Source organism: Antechinus flavipes, chromosome 5 (assembly GCF_016432865.1).
Source record: "Antechinus flavipes isolate AdamAnt ecotype Samford, QLD, Australia chromosome 5, AdamAnt_v2, whole genome shotgun sequence".
In the NCBI taxonomy this organism is placed as follows: Eukaryota; Metazoa; Chordata; class Mammalia; order Dasyuromorphia; family Dasyuridae; genus Antechinus; species Antechinus flavipes.
In genome coordinates this window covers 260,271,866-260,295,141 of record NC_067402.1, presented here as the reverse complement: position 1 = coordinate 260,295,141, position 23,276 = coordinate 260,271,866, and the positions used below count along the sequence as shown (strand labels likewise).

The window sequence follows — 23,276 nt, the reverse complement described above, 5'->3', positions numbered from 1 at the left end:
TCTAGGGCTGAATCGGTTGTAACTGCTGCGGGTTCACAGGTCTCTAAACCTCCGGCCTGGAGTTATTGATATTTCCCCTTTTAATTCCTCCTTTAATTCTCCCTTTAATATCCCTTTTAATTCCCCCTCCCAGCAGGCTGAGGGGCCGGAGAGAAGTTTCCCCTGCGAGTTCTCTCTCCCAGTCGGGAATGCTGCCTCCGAGATGAAGAAGATTTTCAACTTCGGCAAGAAGAAGGGGCAATCAACATCTCGCTCCTTCAACAGGGTGCCGAGTTACTTTGGGGTCCAAACACCCTACTCCACCGAAAGATATGAGATCCCGAGCAAGGACCTCGGGAAAATGCACAAAGCTGCCTTGCTCGGAGATGTGGCGAAGGTGCAGCAGCTGCTGCTGCTTGGAAAAAGCACCGTAAATGAACTGGATAAAATGAAGCGGTAAGAGCAAAGGTTGGTGGCGGGGGGAAAAGGAGAAAGCTCCCACTGAAGAAGCATAAGACACTCACCCTATCCCTCCACATGAGTCCGTGTTCCTCACCCCCTTAACCCTCGGGAAATCAAACCCTCTCAGCTCCTGGGGATTTGCCTCCCAGGATCTTGGATAGCAAGTCCCAAAAACTGGCTTCACCAACCCCTCCTGCCTGTCCATTTTTAATGAATTGGAAACTTTCGATTTACTTTTAGCTAACGTCCAATTAACATTGTTAATCAGTAGCAACGTGGGAGCAAATACTCTTCCCTAATGCTGAATTGTTGACACGTCTAAAACGACTGTGTCAGACTAACCGTGAGGATTTGGGGGGGATTTTCTTGGGAAAGTTAGTGGAATAGCTTGCCATTTCCTTCTTCAGCTCATTTTGACAGATGGGGAAATTGAGGCAAACAAGGTTAAGTAACCTGATCAGGATCACACAGTGGTAAGTATCTGATATCAAATTTGAACGCAGGAAGATGAATCTTCCTGACTACAAGTCCAGAACTCTTATTCATTGTGTCACTTAGAAGCCGCAGTTGGTGAAATATGGAAAAGATATTGTCCATACTCTTCAGATATGTGAAGAGTAAAAGTTTCAAGGTAGAAAATTAATTGTTGCTTTTATTAAGTCCTTTCTGTTTCAGGCACTGGATTAATAGCAATAGATACAAAGGAATGGGGGAGCAGGGATTGTCCCTATTTTAGGAGTTAGTCTAGTAAGGGACTTAATAAGCAAGGGAGCCTGAGAAGCAGAGAATCGGATACTTGGGAAAAGAACTTGGAGAGAGGAGTGTTATAAATCTTTATCAAGAAAACCCAACATGAAATGACAGAGTTGAACAGTACTGAAATGACTAAATCACAAACATGGACTTTGAAATACACTATCAATAAAAAACTCATTCTCCTTTGACCAAACTGGTGATATCTTTATGACATTTGTTAGGTGGGTCCATGGACAGCAAACATACCAGGTTCTTACTGCAAACATTTTCAGCACGGTAGAACACCAAAACGTTTATCCTGCTGGAATAGCCTGTGGCAAAACAGAGCCACTTCATTTGCTTCCTTTCAGTAAGCCTTAGCAGGAAATGCACATGTATGTGGTTGTACAAAGATACAATATGCAAATATGTAAGGTTTTTTTTTTTTTTTCTGAGAAAGCTGCTTTACTAAATATTTTGTAAATGTGGATGGATATTCTTATTGAAAAGTTATTAGACTTAACAATTAGGCAGGGTGAAGCCCACCTATAATCCCAGTTACAGGAAAGCTGAGGCTGACAGATCTTTTGAACTCATGAGTTTTGGGTTGCAGGGGCCATGCCAGTAGGAACTTTGCATCAGTATCAAATTTGGCATCAGTATGGTTAATCCCAAGGTACAAGGGATCAGCAAATTGCCTTAGGAGAGGCGAAGCATCTGAGGTCAGAAACTGAGCAAAATTCCCATGCCAATCTGTGGTGAAATCTAAATCTACCTATTGGATATATTCTCCCCCAACACCCCGGGGAATTTTCTCTATCATATGAGCAATGAGAATTAATGCATGTTTTGCATTTACTTAGGTGACAATAGTAATAATTTATTTTGGAAATGATTTACAATTTAGGCATAAAAATGATAATGCATGTTATAGTAAAATTTATTCTTAGAATGATACAATCTTGATTGTTGTAGTACATTATCAACCAATCACTTTACTCTCTCATTTCTATAGAACACCTCTTCACCTGGCTTGTGCTAATGGATATCCAGACCTTGTGTCTCTCTTAATAGAAAGAAAATGTGAACTGAACTTATTGGATGATGACAATCGAACACCTTTAATGAAGGTACCCATTAGTTAACCATGTTGTTCATTGAAATGCATTTTGATTTCTTTCTTTGATTAAGAAAAAATAAAAGTTAGTAAATAAGCTACTAGGCATTACTAACATTTAAATATCACTAATTATGCTTGAGTATACTACATTTTATATTACATTTTTTTTTCTTTGTATATATTATACTGACAGGCAATAGAGTGTCGGCAGGAGGAATGTGCAACAATCCTGCTGGAACATGGTGCAGACCCTAGTCTTAGGGATAAGAACAACGACACTATACTTCACTATGTTGCCTGTGGTCGGACCAAATTCATGGCAGAAATACTGATTAAATATAAAATTGATATTGACGCAGTAAACAAGGTAGAAGCTAATCTCTTGTATAATAACATAGATCATCAGCTAAAAAATGAATTAGTGTCCACATTCACATATTTTATAGTTCATTTTTAGTTAAAGCTTTTTATTTTCAAAACCCATGCATGGATAATATTTCAAAATTAACCCTTGAAAAACTTTGTGTTCAATTTCCCCCTACTTCTCCCATCCCCTGTCCTAGGTGGCAAATGATCCAATATATGTTAAACACAGTGGAAATACATGTTGAATCCAATATATGCATACATATTTATAAAATTATCTTGCTGCACAAATCAAAAAGGGAAAAAGTAAGAAAGAAAATAAAATGTAAGCAAACAACAAAAAGAGTGAAAATGTTGTGAACTCAGTTCCCACACTCAGTTCCTACAGTCCTCTCTCTAGTTGTAGATGGCTCTCTTCATCACAAGATCATTGGAACTGGTCTGAATCATTTCATTGTTGAAGAGAGCCACGTCCTTCAAATTAGATGATCATCATCTAATATTGTTTTTGCCATGTACAACAATCTCCTCGTTCTGCTCATTTCACTTAGCATCATTTCATGTAAGCCTCTTCCAGGCCTCTCTAAAATTATCCTGCCTATCGTTTCTTATAGAGCAATAATATTAATTGACATTCATATACCATAATTTATTTAGCCATTCTCCAACTGATGGGCATCCACTCAGTTTCCAGTTTCTTGTCACTACAAAAAGGGCTGCCACAAACATTTTTGCACACGTGGGTCCCTTTTCTTCCTTTAAGATCTCTTTGGGGATATAAGCCCAGTAGAAACACTGCTGGATCAAAGGGTATGCACAGTTTGATAACTTATTGAGCATAGTTCCAAATTGCTCTCCAGAATAGTTGGATCACATCACACCACCACCCCTAATGTATTAATGTCCCAGTTTTCCCACATCCCCTCCAACATTTGTCATTATCTTTTCCTGTCTTCTCAGCTAATCTGAGAGATGTATAATGGTATGTCAGGGTTATCTTAATTTGCATTTCTGTGATCAATAGTGATTTAGAGCACCTTTTCACATGACTAGAAATGGTTAAAATTTCATCATCTGAAAATTGTTTATATCCTTTACCCATTTATCAACTGAAGAATGGCTAGATATAATTCATTTATTCATGGAAGCATTTCTTTCATGGAAATAACTTAAAATTATTCTATAGTTACAATTCATTAACTTTCAGAATTTTCTAGTGCAGGGTGGAGGTGTGAGAAAGGGAGTGGGGGAGTGGGCATGACACTGGAAGAGATTTCATTCACATTCATTCATATTCATTCCTAAGAAGGTAATTCCCTCTACTGATTTAGACCCGAACTTACTCTGTATTTTAATCTAAGAGCATGGATTTTTCAGCTGGGGTCCATTAATTTTAAAATGACTATAATGAGATTATTGTTATTTCAATGTAATTGGTTTTGTTTGTCTTCTACATGTTTTAGTCATTTAAAAGCATTTTTCTGGAAAGGAGTATATGACATAAAAATGTTAAGAAACCTTGTGTTAGGAAAAGTCCTGCAGTACTGCAAGGTCACCCAGTCAGTATATACATGTCAGCAGCAGCCCTTGAATCTAAGTCTTATTGACTTTGAAGCTAGCTAGCTAGATAGCTATTTCATCACATTCTGTCTCTCCAGAATCTTCTTTAAATGATAGATTAGGTCTGCTTTTCAGAATACAATAATTCCACCAGATATTGCACACAATATGGATTTGTCATGATGAAATGTCATGATTTTTTAGGAAAAACTTTTTGAAATTTGTTCTACTAGGTATAACTACATAGAGACAGAATTTCCACAGGAACAAATTCTTAAGTACATGTTTCTTTATCCTAATGACTACACATTTAAAGTCATTTTCTTTCTAGAATTACTGAATGACTCCTGATTTTTTTTTTTTTGAGTAAAGGCTTAATTTTTAGTCATTGCCACCTGAAAGAGAAAAATCATGGAATATATTAGGAAAGGTAGTAAGAGAGGAAAAATGCTAGTAAATTGCTTCCATATTTAAGCCTCTCAAGGCAAGATTTTTAAAATAAGATTGTTTTGGTTGTTATATTGTGGTTGTAGTTGTTTTCAGTTTGTACACTCCAGAGGAATGGATAAAGATAACTAGTCAACTTTAAACCCAACCAGGATATAGCTTTATTTTAGTACAATTCTGAAGAAAAAAGTTTGGCTGCATTTGGACAATAATTGATTATGAAATGAAAATGGCAAGAAAGGAAGACACCTATGGAATAATACCAAATGGTCTCTTACAAATTCTGGATTTTTATCTTCTGATTACATAATTATGTATTAGCTAGAAAAAATCCCAGAGATTATATCATTTTGCATGTAAGAAAACTTTAATAATTTGCTTAATGATCACATAGGAATTGGCTAATAGATGCAGGATTTATGTTCTTTTCTTCTAACTTTAATGGTCCATTGTGCCATGTCTTTAACATGTCATTAGCAAATTTACAAGATATTCACAAAATGTCATAAGGTGAATTGAAATAAATATAAAATGCTTACTTAATATCTTTGTTTAGTATCTTTGTTTTGACTTTGCAGGAAGGCCTTACACCACTTTTGCTTGCAATTACATCTATGAACACTGAATTGGCAGATTTTCTCTTGAAAAATGGAGCAAACGTGAATGCTTTGGATAGCTATAAAAGGTACAGTAATTAAAGCTTATGTTTTTAAAGCAACATTTCTAGAGGAATAAGATTAAATCATTTAACTTAAATCATGGAACACAGTGAACAATGGCAATTGAAATTTACTATCATTGCAAAGGTCTGAAAAATGTCAAAAAATCAGCTATGAATAGAAAAACTTAGGATTGTGCAAGAGAGAAAGCATTCCACATGGGCATACTAATTATCATTCTTTATTGGTGATTGTTATTTTCTGTTTCTTTATTGATTTTAAATTAATATTATTCCATAGAAGTTTTGAACTCTGAGTTAGTTGATTCTCTTTATGAAATAATCTTAATGTCATCCATGAGGATTGTAGCATGTATTTTCTGCTCCTCCTTGTTTCCTTTAAGAATATGCACATTGACAAATGCAAAAAATAAAAGCATGATATGATGAAATACTTTGATGGACCCTTAATCTTTTTGTAAATACTCATGACACTGATTTCTTATTTTGACCATTCCATCCAATCTTCTCCTACAGGACTTGTCATTCTTAATAAAGAATCCAGGAAATACATTGACTCATTCCCTTGGTTCTTTTAATACTTGAGGACCAGTGGAAGCTTTGATTTTCAATACAAGATTAGTCCACATTTTTTTCTGTTCATGCATGTCTTTGACATCACTTACTACATCAAAGACATTATTGTCTGCAGCTACTTATATTCACCACACATAATATCTATAGATCTTTGGATTATCTACAATTTTGATTTTTTTGAGATCATATATTTGGGTTTGGAATTTTAAAAAATTCACTGTGGCCAAATATAATTCCTGAAAGAATATTATTGTTTAAAATAAGTTTTTGTGGCAGTGTGATCATTAGAAGTGTTATGTAGTTTCTCAATTGAGATTCAATTAGATCTCCTTTCCCCAACACTTTTGAGACCAGTGCATGGTTGTTGTTCATTGCCCATGAAGGGTTTGAGGTATGCATGTATGTCTACACATATATCTACATCTACAAAGATAATGATGAGTCAACTAGATGGGACTGCTCATTAAACTACACAGAATCTGGAAAATACTTAGTTTTCCTCTACTTTTTCAATGTAGAATCTCTTTTTATTGCATGTGGGCCTTTTTCATGTTACAAGGCTTGATGCAGGAGCATTTGGACATCATTTCTATCATATATAATCTATTCTAGTAGGATTCTGTGCAGAGTATCTTATAGAGTACTGGCAAACACCTTAGATGAACATATACCTCATTATTTACATTTAACTTAATGCTGATAGTTATTGGGAAAAAAGTATCCCTTTGGTGGAATGTGTCATCGGATTTTGTATGAATTTAACATTTGCATGAAAGAAAATTTTTTGATGTCAACAAAACCCAACAACAACCACTACCCAACCCCCGACACAAAACTACCATTATTCTAATAGACAAAAATTACTGTTACCATTGCTTGAACAATTTTAGAATTAGTTGTTTATGGTCATTCAGATCACAGCTGGCTAGAGTTAAGATAAAAATTAATGCAAACGAGGAGAAAGTCTTAAGATGAAAGAGAGACAGTGGTTATAACAGTTATGATCTGCTGTGGTTAGACAAGCTATCAACTTTCCAAAATGGGAAGTTCAATCAAATACTTTTCAATCAAAAACCATTGTCCCAAAAAAGAGGCCAAAATAGCCCAGAAATTGCAATTTCTGTCAAAAAGAGAAATATTATGGCTAAGATTAATTGAAGGTTGAAAACAACACAATTTGTAAAAAAAAAAAAATGAAGATAGAAGATGAAGACTTGCAGTTCTTTATTAAAAAATGAAAAGTTATTAAGAAGAGAATAATCCTGAAGGCTGTTTTACATGAAAACTGGCCAGATCATCTTGTGAACATTTGTCTATGAAACTGAGAGCATGACACTGAATAAATATGAAATTGAACAGAACTATCAATATTTTTATTTGAAAGAAGGGAAGATTCCAAAACTGTGGGAAAGATCACTTCCTAGTGAAAGAAAAATGTACAAATATTGAAGAGTAATAGATTAGATTTTCATTGAGCTGAAATTTCAAAGATATTTATAATGTATTTTTGAGCCTTTATTCTGAATATATTAATTTTATTTTAGTAGCATTTTATGTTTTACCAATTATATATCAAGACAATTTTAGCATTCATTTTTTACAATATTTTGAGTTTCAAATTTTTCTCCTTCCTTGCAAGTAGATATAGATTATATATATGCTATTATCATGGAAAACATTTTCACATTAGTCACATTAGTTTTCAAAGAAACAGATCAAAAGGGAAAAAAAATGTGATGGAGAATGAAGTGAAAAAGTATGCTCCAATCTCCAAAGTCCATTGGTTCTTTATCTGGATGTGAATAGCATTTTCTTTCCTTAGTTTGTTCTATTTATCTTGGATCATTGCATTGTTGAGAAGATCTGAATCATTTATAGTTTATCATAACACAGTGTTTTTACTATTGTGTACAATGTTTTCCTTTTTTTCCTCATTTCACTTTGCATAAGTTAGAATAAGTCTTTCCAAGCTTGTATAAAATCTGCCCCATCATCATTTCTTATTGCACAATAGTATTCCATTATTACATTCATATACCAGTTTGTCTAACCAGTCTCTGGTTGCAGAGCATTTGTTTAATTTTCAATATTTGGCACCACAAAAATGGCTTCATTAAATATTTATCAATTAAAGAATGGCTTGAATTCTTATAAATTTGAGTTGATTCTCTATATTTCTCTATATTCTCTATATTCTCTACATTCTCATTTAAGAAATGAGGCCTTTATTGGAACCTATGAGGCCTTTGTTTTCCCAATTTATTGCTTTCTTTCTAATCTTGTCTGCATTAGTTTTGTTTGTATAAAAGCTTTTTTACCTTACTTAATATAATCAAAATTGTCTATTTAGTGTTCAATAATGAGTTCCAGTTCTTCTTTAGTCACAAATTCCTTCTTCCTTCACAGATCTGAGAGGTAAATTATCCTATGTTCTTTTAATTTGTTTATAATAACACTCTTTATGCCTAAATCATGAACCCATTTTGACCTTGTTTTAGTATATGATTTAGGTGTAGGTCAATGCCTAGTTTCTGCCATACTAGTTTCCAATTTTCCCAGCACTTTTTGTCAAATAGTGAATTCTTATCCCAAACCCCGGTGTCTTTGGGTTTGTCAAACACTATATTGCTATAGTTATTGAGATTTTGTCCTGTGATCCTAACCTAATACACTGAAACTACTTTACTTCTTAGCCAATACCAAATGATTTTGATGACCACTGCTTTATTATATAGTTTTAGGTTTGGCATAACTAAGCCACCTTTATTGGCATTTTTTTTCATTAATTCCCTTGAAATTCTTGACCTTTTGTTCTCCCAGATGAAATTTGTTATTATTTTTTTCTAGATCTGTAAAATAAATTTCTTGGAAGTTTGATCAGTATGGCACTAACAAAAGTAGATTAATTTAGGTAGTATTATCATTTTTATTATTTTCACTCAGCCTACCCATGAGCACTTGATATTTTTCCAGCTGATTAAGATCTGACTTTATTTCTGTGGAAATGTTTTGTAGTTGTGTTCGTATAGTTCCTGACTTTTCCTTGGCAGATAGATTCCCAAATATTTTATACTATCAGCAGTTATTTTGAATGCAGTTTCTCTTTGTATCTCTTGCTGCTAGACATTGTTGGTATTATACAAAAATGCTGATGATTTATGTGGCTTTATTTTGACTCCTGCAAAATTGGTAAAGTTGTAAATTGTTCCTAATAATTTTGTAGTTGATTTTCAAGGGCTCTCTAAGAATACCATCATATCATCTGCAAAGAATGATAATTTGGTTTCCTCATTACCTACTCTGATTCTTTTAATCTCTTTTTCTTCTCTTATTGCCAAATCTAACATTTCTAATAAAATATTAAATAGCAATGGTGATAATGGGCAACCTTGTTTCACCCCTGATCCTATTGGGAAGGGGTTATATTTTGTCCTCAGTAGATGTGGTGCTTGTTGATGGTTTTAAATAGATGTTACTGATCATTTTAAGGAAAAGCCCATTTATTCCTCTATTCTCTATTGTTTTTAATAGAAATGGGAGTTGGATTTTATCAAATGCTTTTTGATATGATTTTTGTTAGTTTGGTTATTGATATAGTCAATTATGCTTATAGTTTTTCTAATATTGAACCAGCCTTGCTCTCCTGGTATAAATCCTACTTGGTCATAGTTTATTATCCTGGGGATGACTTTCTGTAATCTCTTTGCTAATATTTTATTTAAGATTTTTGCATCTTAATGATCTAGAAAAATAACAACAAAATTTATATGGAACAATAAAAAGAATCTCAAGGGAATTAATGAAAAAAAATCAAATGAAGGTGGCCTAGCTGTACCTGATCTAAAATTATATTATAAAGCAGCAGTCACCAAAACCATTTGGTATTGGCTAAGAAATAGATTAGTTGATCAGTGAAAGAAATAGATTAGTTGATCACAAGACAGAATAGTCAACTAATAGCAATATAGTGTTTGACAAACCCAAAGACCTAACTTCTGGGATAAGAATTCATTATTTGATAAAAACTACTGGGATAATTGGAAATTAGTATGGCAGAAATTAGGCATGGACCCACACTTAACACCATATACCAAGATAAATCAAAATGGGTCCATGACCTAGCCATAAAGAACGAGATTATAAATAAATTAGAGGAACATAGGATAGTTTATCTCTCAGACTTGTGGAGGAGAAAGAAATTTGTGACCAAAAATGAACTAGAGACCATTACTGATCACAAAATAGAAAATTTTGATTACATCAAATTAAAAAGCCTTTGTACAAACAAAACTAATGCAAACAAGATTAGAAGGGAAGCAACAAACTGGGAAAACATCTTCACAGTTAAAGGTTCTGATAAAGGCCTCATTTCCAAAATATATAGAGAACTGACTCAAATTTATAAGAAATCAAGCCATTCTCCAATTGATAAATGGTCAAAGGATATGAACAGACAATTTTCAGATGATGAAATTGAAACTATTACCATTCATATGAAAGAGTGTTCCAAATCACTATTGATCAGAGAAAATGCAAATTAAGATAACTCTGAGATACCACTACACACCTGTCAGATTGGCTAAGATGACAGGAAAAAATAATGATGAATGTTGGAGGGGATGCGGGGAAACTGGGACACTGATGCATTGTTGGTGGAGTTGTGAACGAATCCAACCATTCTGGACAGCAATCTGGAATTACGCCCCAAAAGTTATCAAACTGTGCATACCCTTTGATCCAGCAGTGTTACTTCTGGGCTTATATCCCAAAGAAATACTAAAGAAGGGAAAGGGACCTGTATGTGCCAAAATGTTTGTGGCAACCCCGTTTGTAGTGGTTAGAAACTGGAAATTGAATGGATGCCCATCAATTGAAGAATGGCTGGGTAAATTGTGGTATATGAATGTTATGGAATATTATTGCTTTGTAAGAAATGACCAGCTGGATGAATACAGAGAGGTTTGGAGAGACTTACATGAACTGATAATAAGTGAAATGAGCAGAACCAGGAGATCATTATACACTTTGACAATGATATTTTATGAGGATGTATTCTGATGGAAGTGGATTTCTTTGACAAAGAGACCTAACTCAGTTTCAATTGATCAATGATGGACAGAAGCAGCTACACCCAAAGAAAGAACACTGGGAAACGAATGTGAACTATTTGCATTTTTGTTTTTCTTCCCGGGTTATTTTTACCTTCTGATTCCAATTCTCCCTGTGCAACAAGAGAATTGTTCGGTTCTGCAAACATATATTTTATCTAGGACATACTGCAACATAACTAACATATATAGGACTGCTTGCCATCTAGGGGAGGGGGTGGAGGGAGGGAGGGGAAAAATCGGAACAGAAGCGAGTGCAAGGGATAATGTTGTTTAAAAAATTACCCTGGCATGGGTTCTGTCAATAAAAAGTTATTATAAAATAAAAAAAAAGATTTTTTTCATCAATATTCATTAGGGAAATTTTTCTTTCTCTATATTCACCCTACTTGGTTTAGGTGTCAACACTATATCTTTGCATTAAAAGGAAATTGGTAGGACTCTTTCTTTCCCTATTTTTACAAATAGTTTGTCAAGTATTGGAATTAATTGTTCTTTTAATGTTTGGTAGAATTTGTAAGTTCCTCTGGCCCTGGAGATTTTTTTTTTAGGGAGTTGATTAATACCTTGTTCTATTTCTTTTTTTCTAAAATGGGACTATTTAAGTAATTTAGTTCCTCTTCTGTTAACCTGGGAAATCTGTGTTTTTGTAGATACTTCTCCATTTCACTTAGATTATAAAATTTATTGACATATAGCAAAATAACTCCTAATTATTCCTGTAATTTCCTTTTCATTGGTGGAAAGTTCTACCTTTTCATTTTTGGAACTAACAATTTTATTTTCCTCTTTCCTTTTTCTAATCAAATTAACTAAAGGTTTATCTATTTTATTGGTGTTTTCATAAAACCAACTCTTAGTTTTATTTATCAACTCAATATTTTATTAATCCCTTTTATTTTCAGAATTTCAAATTTTGTATTAAATTGAGGTTTTTTAATTTGCTCTTTTTCTAGTTTTTTTAGTTGCAAGCCCAATCTATTGATCTTTTTATTTTATTCAAGTAAACATCTAGAGATATCAAATTTTCCCTAATAACTGCTTTGTCTGCATCCCTCAAATTTTGGTATGTCATTCTCTTCATTGTCATTCTTTTGGATGAAATTAATAAAAAATTGATTCTATGATTTGTTATTTTACCTATTCATTCTTTAGAATGAGATTATTTGAGTTTCCAATTAAGTTTTGTCTTTTTTCCCCCTGGCCTTTTATTGAATGCAATTTTTTGCACAGTTATCTGGGAAAAAATGTATTTACTATTTCTGCCTTTCTGCATTTGACTTTGAGGTGTTTATGCCCTAATATATTGTCAATTTTTGTATAGGTTCCATGAACCACTAAGAAATAAAGTTTACTCCTTTCTAGCTCCAGTCTATTTTCTCCAAACATCTAGCTTTTTTAAAATGCTATTTATCTGCTTAACTTCTTTTTTATTTAGTGGTTTGATTTATGTAGTTCTGAGAGATCAAGGTTGAGATCTCCCACTAGTATACTTTTGCTGTCTATTTCTTTTTTCATTTCTCTTAACTTCTCTTTTAGGAATTTAGATGCTATACCACTTGGTGCATATTTTAGTATTGATATTATTGCTTTATTTGTGGTACCCTCTAGCATGATAGTTTCCTCCCTTGTCTCTTTTAATTAGATTTATTTTTGCTTTTGCTTCATCTGATATCAGGATTACTACTGCTGCTTTTTTTTTTTTTTTTTTTTACTTCACCTAAAGCATAATAGATTCAGCTCCAATCTTTTACTCTATAATTATCGCTCTGATTTAAATGTATTTCTTGTAAACATATTATAGGATTCTGGCTTTTAATTGTCTGCTATCAACTTCAGTTTTATGGGAAAGTTCATCCCATTCACGTTTACCATTAAAATGACAAATTCTGTATTTTCTGCCATTTTGTTTACCCCAAATTATGCTTTTTTCTTTCTTTTCTCCCTTTCCCTTCTCCTCAGTATTTTGCTTCTGACACCACTTCCCTCATATAGCTTTCTTCATTTATAGCCCCTTCCCCTTTCTAATGCTCTTCCCATATTACTTGTTTCCCCTTCTATGAGCCTCCCCTTTTGCTTTCCCTTTTCTTCCTCTCCCACTTCCCTATAAGGTGAAATGAGTTTTTCTATGAAACTATATATATATATATATATATATATATATATATATATATATATATATATATATATATGATATTCTGTCTTTGAGCCAAATCTGATGAGAGCAAGATTCATACAATGTTCATCCCTCTCCCTTCTTTCCCTCAATTATAATAAGTCTTCTTTGCCTCTTTGTGAGATGTAATTTCCCTCATTTTACCCCCATTTTCCTTTTTTTCCAGTACAATTATCTTTTCACCTCTATTTTTTTTATCATGACAGTAAAATCAAATTATGCCTGCATTCTTCAAATATACCCATAACAGAGATATAGTTCTCAATAGTTTTTCCCTTTTTACCTTTTTATGCTTCTCCTGAGTTATATATTTGGAAATCAAATTTTTTGTTCATCTCTGGTATTTTCATCAGAAATAGGTGAAATTTACTTGTATCATTGAATGTCCATTTTCTTCTTTGAAAAAAAATAATGGATTCATTAGATAATTGATTCGTGGCTGCATTCTGAGTTTTTTTGCCTTTTGGAATATCAGATTCTACGCTACAAGGTCCTGGGTTATCTGATTGTGGCTCTTCAGTATTTGATTTGTTTCTTTTTGGCTGCTTACAGTATTTTTCCTTGGACCATTAATTCTGAAATGTAGCTATGATATTCCTTGGAATTTTCTTTTTAGGGTCTCTTTTAGGAAGTGATTGGTGAATTCTTTCAATGGCTATTTTACCTCTGATTTTAGGACACCAGGGCTTTTCCCTAATGATTTCCTGAAAGATAATGCCTAAGCTCTTTTTTTTTTTTTTTTTTTTTTATTTCATCATGTTTTTCAGGAAGTTCAATAAACCTTAGATTGTCTCTCCTAGATCCTTTTTCTAGGATAGTTGTTTTTCCAATAAGGTATTTTGTATTTTCTTCTATTTTTTTTTCATTTATTTTTGGTTTTGCTTGAGTCATTCATTTCCATTTGTTCACTTCCCATTTTTAGTGAATTTTCTTCAGTTACCTTTCTTAGTTTTGTTTTTTTTTTGTTTGTTTGTTTGTTGTTGTATTTGCCTAATTGAATTTTTAGATGAATTGTGGGGTTATTTTCCAGATTGTTTTTTCCATTTCACAAATTGTTTTTCACAGGGTTGTTTTCTTTTTCCATTTCACAAATTCTGTTTTTTAGGGAGTTGTTTTCTTTTTTTTATTTTGTCACATCTATTTTGTTATATGCTTTTTCCATTTCACTAAATCTATTTTGTAAGGAATTTTTTTCAGATAATTTCTGTTTTTCCTTTTCCAAATCCTCTCACAAAGTTTTCATTTCCTTTTCCCATTTTTCTTCTAGTTCTCTTTTAAGATCCTTTTGAATTATTCTGAGAGATCCTTGTAAGATGGGGACCAATTTATATCACTTTGGGACCTCATTTAGAGACGATCTGCTTTTTAGTGTCCTCAGGGTTTGAAATCTGTTCTTCTCTTTCTCTATAAAATCTATAGTTAAAATTCTTTTTGCTTTTTTGTTCATTAAAAAAAAAAAAAAAAAGTTAGCGTCTGCCCTAAAAAGGGCAAAGGGCAGATTGTTCAAACTTTCTTTACAGGTGACAGCGGCTGTGCTAGGTCAGAGTTGACAAATTTTTGGTGGTGGGTGGGCGTGGCCAGGTCCTGTGAAATTCTGGCATTTATGGGCTCACTATTTGCCTTTTCTATTTGTTTTGGATGTCTTAGTCTGCTGATCTACTGGCTTGCAACCAGTCAACACTGCTATAGATTCTTCTCAGTAGATTCTCTGGCATGCAGATCCCATACTGCCCTAGGACTGTGAACTACCTGCATTATTCGCTTGTCCTCAGCCCACCTGTCCCCGGTCAGCCTGTGCTTGGTCCATCTCTCTCCATGTTGATTGAAACAGACCTTTTCTGAAGATCTTTGAAATTATCTCCTACTAGAAATTTGTTACAATCCCAATATTTGTGGGTTTTGTTACTCCAAAACCATTTCAAAGGCTAGATTTGCTGTTATTTGAAGGGGGGAGTTCAGAAAAAGATGTCTCTTCTCTGCCATCTTGGATCTGCACCCCCCTCCCCATTTCATTATTTTTTTCACATATTATCCCTTTGTACTCAACTTATACCTGTACCCTCTGTCTATATATGCTCCTTCTACCGTAATAATGAAAAAGTTCTAATGAGTTTCAAGTATCATCCTCCCATGTAGGAATATAAATAGATAAACTTTATTAAGTCCCTTTTGATATCACTTTCCTGATTAACTCTTATGCTTCTCCAGAGTTCTGTATTTGAAAATTGAATTTACCATTCAGCTCTGGCCATTTCATCACAAATGTTTTAAAATCCTCTATTTCATTTAAAGACTACCTTTTCCTGTGAAGGATTATACTCAGTTTTGCTGGGTAGGTGATAGTTGTGATCCTGTCTCCATTGTTTTCTGGAATTTCTTAGTCCCAGCCCTCTAAATTCTTTAATAAAGAATCTGCTAAATCTTTTGTTATCTCGACTGTGACTTCACTATAACTGAAATGTTTCTTCCTGTATGCTTGCAATATTTTCTCCTTGACCTGGGAACTGCAGAATTTATTATAAATTCCTGTGAGTTTGTATTTTGGTATCTCAGGAGATGATTGGTCTTTTCTTTCAATTTATATTTTACCCTCTGCTTCTAGAATATCAGGACAGATTTCCTTAATAATTTCTTGAAAGATGATTTTTAATCATTACTTGCATGTACTGTCATAATATTTAAATTATCTTTCCTGGACCTATTTTTCTGGGTCAGGGTTTTTCCAATGAGATAGTTCACATTTTTCCTTTTTTCCCTTTTTGCTTTGGCTTTATTTTATCTGGATTTCTTATAAAGTTATTAGTTTCTATTTGCTCAATTTCAATTTTTGAGGAATTATTTTCTTTGGTGAGATTTTGTACCCTTTTTTCCAATTGTCCAATATTATTTTTAAGTCTTTCTTCTCATTAGCTTTTTGTATATCCTTTTGCATCATTCTCAATTCTTTTTTAAAATGTTCTTCTGTTATTTAATTTTAAAAATCCCTTTTGAGCTCTTCCATAACCTGTGACCAATTTTAGTTTTTCTTGGAAGCTTTGGATGTAGCTTTTGGATGTTTTGACTCTTTTATCTTCTTCTGTGTGTGTGTTTTGATCTTCCTTGTCAACATGTTATCTTTTATGATAACTTTTTTGCTGTCTGCTCATTTTCCTAGCCTATTATTTAGCTTTTAACTATTAGAATAGGACTCTTTCCAAGGTAAAGGATGGAGTGCCCAAAGTTTTACTATTTGTTTTGTGTGGTTGTTTTGGAGGTATTACAGTAAATCTGCTAACCCATTGACTTTAAAACCAGAACAGAGAAGCCAAGTATTTTGTCTAAGAGCTTCTCACTACATTTCCTGGGCATGGGTCCTCTCTGATCTGAGACTCTCTGCAGGCACCTGTGGTGGGACACACACACACACACACACACACACACACACACACACACAACACACATATACACCCCTATACCCCTGCCTATTGAGACAGACCTTACCTGAAGTCCTTCTGCTGGAAATTTGTAATACTACAAATATTTGTGGGTTCTATCACTCATAAATTCTATCACTCCTAAACCCATTCAGAGGCTTAATTTGATATTGATTCTGAGGGAAACCAGAAAGAGCTCTTGTCTACTGTCTGACATCATGACTCCACCCTCCATAATTTCCCTTTTCTTTTCTTTTAAATTAGATCTATTTTTACTTCAAATTGATTTGAGACCAGGATTGCTATTCCTGCTTTTTTTCTTCTTAAGCTATAGTATGTTATATTCTGTTCCAGACTTTTCCCTTTATTCTGTTTATTATTCTGCTTCAAAGGTGTTTCTTGTTAACAACATATTGTAGGATTCTAGCTATGTGCTTTCATTTTATGAGAGACTTCATTCCATTCACATTCACAATTAAGGTTACTAACTCTGTTTTCCACCATTCTATTTTTCACAGGTTTTACATTTCTCTTTTTTCACTTTTAACTTCAAGTGTTTTGCTTCTAACCACCATCTCTCAAACTGCCCTCCCTTTTGTCAAATCCCTCTTTCTTCTCCTTTCTCCTTCTCATTCTGCCCTCCTTTCTGTTACTTTCCTCTTTTCCTTTTCCCTTTCTCCTCCTCCTCCTCCTCTGTAGGATGAGGAAAATTTCCATACCATACTAAATATGCATGTTATTCTCTCTGAGCCAAATCCCATGTGATTATAGTTCAAACAATGCTCATCCCTCCCTTCTTTAAAGGTAATAAGTCTTGGTGCATCTTCATATGATGTACTTTATTTTATTGTGACTTCCCCTTCCTTTTCTATTAGTATAATTTCTTTTCTACTTCTAATTACTTTTTATATCATCACATTAAAATCAAGTTATATCTACACACTTCTAACTGCCTTGAAAAAGAAATAGTTCTCAAGAATTATATGTATCATCTTCCCATGTAGAGATTTAAACAGTTTAATGTTTAAAACATAGGTGCTTTTCTTCTTCCATTTATCCTTTTATACTTTTCTTGAATCTTTGATTTGAAAGTGGAATTTTCTGTACGGCTCTGATGATCTTATCAGAAATGATTGAAAATTATTTAGTTGGATTTTCATCTTTTCCCAAAAAATGGTAATGATTAATTTTGTGGGGCAGTTGTTCTTGGTGTAGCCCATGATCCTTTGCCTTCCAGAATGTCATAGTCCAGGCCCTCTAATCCTTTAATGTGGGATTAGAAAGTGTCACTGTTAATTTCTGGCTGCTTGTAGTATGTTTCCTTGGATGTGATCATTCTGGAAATTAGCTACAACATTCCTTTCAGTTTTCTCAATGAGTATTTGAATGTGTTATTATCCAGGTTCTTTTTTTTTTTTCAGGCAGTCCAATAATTTTTAGATTAACTCTTCTGGATTTCTCCAGTCACTTTCTGTGCTTTTCCAACTTGTTAGATTTCCCAAAAACAACTTTCATTATTCTCTTGCATAATCTCTCCTTTCTTTTCCCTATTTTTCTTCTCTTTCTCTTTCATTATCTTTTTCAAATTATTCCCAGAGAGCTTTTTGACATTGAGGTCATGAGATCAGTTCATATCCCATTTTGAGAAGACATATATCTTTTCTATCCTCTTCTGATTCTCTATTCTGATCTTCCGTAGATTTCTATGACCAGAACTCTTATTTTGCTCCTTTTAAAAAGTTGACTTCTGCTCCTAGGGCATAGGAGATATTGTTGTCCCAGTCTTCTTTTGTACAGGGACAGAGACCTCTTACTGATTTTGCTGGGGCCAGGGTTGCTAGAGATTTTCCTACTGCACTGGGTGGCCTGGCCAAGTCCCACCAGTTAAACTTTGGATTGGGGCTTCACATATTTTTGTAGTTTTGTTGACGAGCTCACATTTATTCTGCTGATCCACTGGCCTTCTGAACCAGAACAGAGTAGCCAACACTGCTATATTTTTGCTAAGAGCCTCCCTTTAGATTCCTTGACTGTACTGGGCCATTTTTCCTTCCACCCAATTGAGCCAGATCTTTACTGAAATGCTTCCAAGATGTCTTAAGATGGAAAATTATTACACTCTGAATATTAGTGGGTTCTATTACTCGAGATTCCATTCATTGACTTGATTTAGCCTTGATTCTGATGATTTGGTCTTATATTTTAAGACTGGATTATTTAGTTTTCAATTAATTTTTATACCTTTTTTCCCCACTGTTCTTTGTTGAATTGAATCTTAATTGTAGTAGGATCTGAAAAGAATACATATAATTTTGAATGACTTCTGGGAGGTGAGCTAGAGGAATAAGCAGGAAATCAGTGTAACTATCCCATATTCACCTCCAAAAAACATAAAATAGTTTCCAAAACAAATCTGGGCACAGTAGAATCATCAAAAATACAAGAGAGAAATAATCTGTGAGCCTAAGAAACTTAGAAAATTAGCAGGAAATGTCTCAAGTAAAAGAGGGAGCCTAGTCCATGTCAGGAAGCAAGCCATCAACAATCCCCCACCTCAGTAACCATAGGTAGAAACTGAGCACCAGTATGATAGAGTAGACAAATACCAACACTTAGATCCCCCAAATACCTCAATATAGTCAGGGGAACAGGGAGACTAGCTCTGAAAACTGTCACATGCTTCAGTGTAGCCCCTAACAAATGGGTAATCTCCAGAGGCCTCAGTGTAGCCCCAGGAAAATAAGTAGACCTTGAACCTTCATGTACCTATGCAAACAGTCAGCTGCCAGTGACTGGATCACCATGTCCTTCAGTGTATTGGAGGATGAATGCAGAAACATCTCACCAGATGCCATCACTAATAATCTAACTCAGTACCAAATAAGCTGCCAGACTCTAAAGGGCCTCCAGCAAAAACAAAACAAAACAAAACAAAACAAAATAAAAAAAAAAAAAAACAAAACACAAAAATTATTATGGTGACAGAGTAGATCTATACAAACTCAGAAGAGGGCAAAAGTGTCAAAACATTGCTGGGCAAAATCCCAAATATTTCCTCTATTTTTCTTACACTTTTCTCATATGATTTTAAAGCTCCTTTCTGGGCTCTCCTAAAAGTTCTTTTTGGGCCTGAAACCACTTCCCTTTTTTCTTTAGGGATGGGGTAGGGTGCCTGGCACTGCTGAAGGCTTTAGGAGTCTAGTTGCTTGGTACTGAGCCAATGTCCTAGTGTTTGTGCCTGCCCTCTTTTAAGGCTGTTTCTGCATTTTTCCAGAGATACACTGAAGCATGTGTTAGTCTGAAGCTTATGGAGGTCTGGCCACTGCAATTTGCCTGTTCCCCTAACTCTGATGAAGTACATGGGAGATGCTTTTTTAGCTTTTGCCTACTTCTCTGAGCCGACATTCAGAATCTACTGCTGGTTTACCGGTGTGAAGCCTCATTCAGGTTTACTGAGATGTTTCCTGTTCTGGTCTACACAAATGAGGCCTTTCCTGCCAATCTTCCAAGATTCTTAGGCTCACAGATTTTTTTCACTCCATCCTTTTGATGGTCCTACTGTTGTAGCATTGGGGAGCTACTTTATGTTGTTTGGAAGTAAATATCAGAGAATTAAAGTGATTTACTATTTACTCCATCATCTGTTAACTAAAAAAAAATTAACCTTTTTAGACATGATAATATTAACTACTGATACCAGAGTTTATGATTCCATCAGTTTTAATATATGTCATAATCCTTTTAATTCCTATACAAATATACTTAATGATTTCTTTTGATCCTTTCTTAGATATTAGAGATTTAGGATCATAGAAAAAAGATTTAAAGAGAGTTAATAATTCTATATTCTAGAAAGAGTTTATTAATAATTCAAAAAAAACTTTAAAAATCTGATTTCATTAGTGAGGATGCTCCTTACACTAATTGAAGCTTTAAAAGAATCAAGCTGTTTATCACTTATCACTAACAAGTCAAAGGATAGCAAATCTTCCCACTATATCACTGATAATGCTTCAAAAATAGCTCAGACAAAAAGCCCATGCATCATCCAGCATATAGTAAACTCAGAACTTCAAAAGTCTTGTGTTTTCATCAATATGGTTTTTCTTTGACTTTTCCAGCTCCTAACCAATCTGAATCTTAATAAACTGCCTTTGTGAGTTAATGGTATTTCTCCAAATCAACTGGTGCTCTCATGTGATTAATTCTTCTGAATTTACCTAAGTTAGTCTCTAAACAAGAAAGTTCATTGCTGTATTCATGTTCAAAGACTTTCAGAAAGTTAAAAAGTAAAATAGCTCGTTCTGGTTTTGCTTTAGACAATCAGTGGTTACTTCTACTTTATGATGGGGCATTGGAGTAAGAATTTAATGGAGTTGCTAAAATTGTTTCTAATTATTTTCAAAGAACTTCCACTTTACTTTTAAGCCCAGTAAGCAAACTGAATTCCCTAATTGTTTTACTCAAAAAACTTTGACATATTCTCTTTTTTCTATGTTAAATTTGATTATTACTATTAAAATTGAAAGGAGACAAAAAAGTTTTCTTTTCTTTCTGTCTAATCTTCCTTGATATTTGTAATGCTGCACTTAAAACTATAAAAATACTCCTCTCCACTACCACATAGTCAATGTTGCATATATGTATTAAGACTAAAGAATATAAGATATTCTCTTGTTGAAGTACGTCCAGAAAAATATGAATGATGTGACTAGTTTAAATTTTTACAAAACAAATTGCTTCTTTGTTATTCTAGAACGGCCCTTATGATTGCTGTCAGTGTGGAAGCTTTAGGCCTGGTCACTCTTCTTCTTCAAAATAATGCTGATTATACTCTCCGAGATGTAAGTGGATGGACAGCTGAAACATATGCTGAGCGGTATGGTTATCCTCTGTAAGTGTTAATATAATTCTAATTGTTTTTATATCTTTGCACTTAAAAAGCATTTTTCTTCATAAAACTGAGAGTGAATGTGGCTTTTATAGTTGCATAATATACTAACTGTCTAGCAAATACCCTGGCAAACTCCAGCTCTGAAAACTGCCACATGCTTCAGAATAGCCCCAGACAAACAGGCAACCTCTCGAGGACAGACCTTTACTTGTTTCATACTTAAGGATTGTTAAGGGACAGGTCAATTCTCCAAGAGCCTCCCAGGCTGTGGATCATAGCATCTGAAGGGGTTGCAGGGCAGCCTTTGCTGACACAGATGTTGTGGACTGGAAATGAGATAAATTGGAGGCAGAGGGAAGAGGAAAGAGGTCAGACAATGCAACAACAGTCTCTCAGTCAGAGAGGTCAGAAAACAACTGCCTCTCAGTCTCCTTGTATCATCTTCTCACAAGAGGAGATCTATTCTGGATTCCACTATCAAGTAGCTCTCACATGTATTTCAACAAAGGATCCTACAAAGAAATTGAGCAAATGGCAGATTTAGGATATTGAAGTTCAGTATGACATAAACAAAAGAGATATGACATAGAATCACATAGTCTGAAATCAGTATTTTGAGAAGTAATAATGATAGTAGCTGCCATTTAAAAGTTTTTAAAGGTTTTCCAACATTTTACATACATTTTACTATTTAATCTTCACAGAAATTACATAATTTAATAATAATAATAAGTATAATGCAAATGTTTACAGGCAGTGGTTTTTGTTGTTTGTTTGTTTCTATTTTAACGTCTTGCTAACACCTCTCAATTGTAAGATACCTAAAATTAGTTTTAGGGGAAATCACATTATGTCTTGAATGTCTTCGATGTGTGCTAATGAAAAAAAATCATAAATGTTAATAGTCAGCGTTAGAATTCACAGAGAGGCGAATTGCAGGAGTAAGGATGTTCAACTTGAGTCAGAAGTCCTGGGGAGAGAGCCTGCTTCTCACCCTGTATGTCATCTTGGACAATTGAGAACTTTCTGTGATGTAGTTACTTAATAGATAAAATAAAGAAATTAATGTTAATGCCCTAAATAAGCCTTTTTGGTTCTAAGCCTACAATTTATATTACTGTGACACTAAAGACAAGTGTATTACATCTAGACTAAATGATTAGTTTTGTTCTACAGATTTAATTAGATTTTTTTTATTGTTTTAATAAAGATTTGAGATACACAAAGACTTGTTAAATATAATTTTTATTTTGGTGGATGTAGCCTTATTATGTTTTACTTTTTATTTTAGACATATTTATCACAAACAAATTGAAAAACAGAAAGAACGTATTGAAAAACAGAAGAAACAATTTGAAAAAGAGAAGCTTTGTCCACCCCAAATCAGCTGTTCTGATACTGAGAAGCCTTCTGATACTGAATTTGCTTTGGGTGCATCATCCCTGGATCAAAAAGGTAGAATTGACAAACCCAAATAAATAGTTAATTTAAAAAATAATGAAGAGCAATCTTAAAATTCATATGTTCTTTTTTTTTTCTATTTTCATTTTATATTTTAAAGCAATAGGAACTGCTTTATCTTTGGTTAATGAGTTAATTACTCTTGTAGGTCTACTACCCTGAAAGTGCAAAAACAGTGTTTTTGTTATTGTTGTCTGTTTTATCCAGAATAAAATTAGTTAGCCTGCATTATCAATTTTCTGATTTCTAAATTATTCTAACATGTTTAACCAAATGAAAACTCTTTAATACTTAAAAATA

The 23,276-nt window shown here is 33.8% G+C and overlaps 1 protein-coding gene across 1 annotated transcript; it reads left to right on the top strand.

Moving 5' to 3' along the window:
• Positions 1-22,993, top strand: LOC127564425 (ankyrin repeat domain-containing protein 7-like). Its single transcript, XM_052000948.1, has 6 exons — positions 1-435; positions 2,192-2,306; positions 2,490-2,663; positions 5,248-5,354; positions 21,378-21,515; positions 22,807-22,993. The coding sequence occupies exons 1-6, from the start codon at positions 203-205 to the stop codon at positions 22,991-22,993; spliced, it is 954 nt and encodes a 317-aa protein (XP_051856908.1). The 5' UTR covers positions 1-202.
• Positions 22,994-23,276: the final 283 nt, after the last annotated feature.

Excerpts from the sequence above, each read along its gene's own strand:
- LOC127564425 (XM_052000948.1), top strand. The coding sequence starts at position 203 with ATGAAGAAGATTTTCAACTTCGGCAAGAAGAAGGGGCAATCAACATCT. Across the intron at positions 2,307-2,489 it reads ATCGAACACCTTTAATGAAG|GCAATAGAGTGTCGGCAGGA; the intron begins GTACCCATTAGT and ends TTATACTGACAG. Across the intron at positions 5,355-21,377 it reads GCTTTGGATAGCTATAAAAG|AACGGCCCTTATGATTGCTG; the intron begins GTACAGTAATTA and ends TTGTTATTCTAG.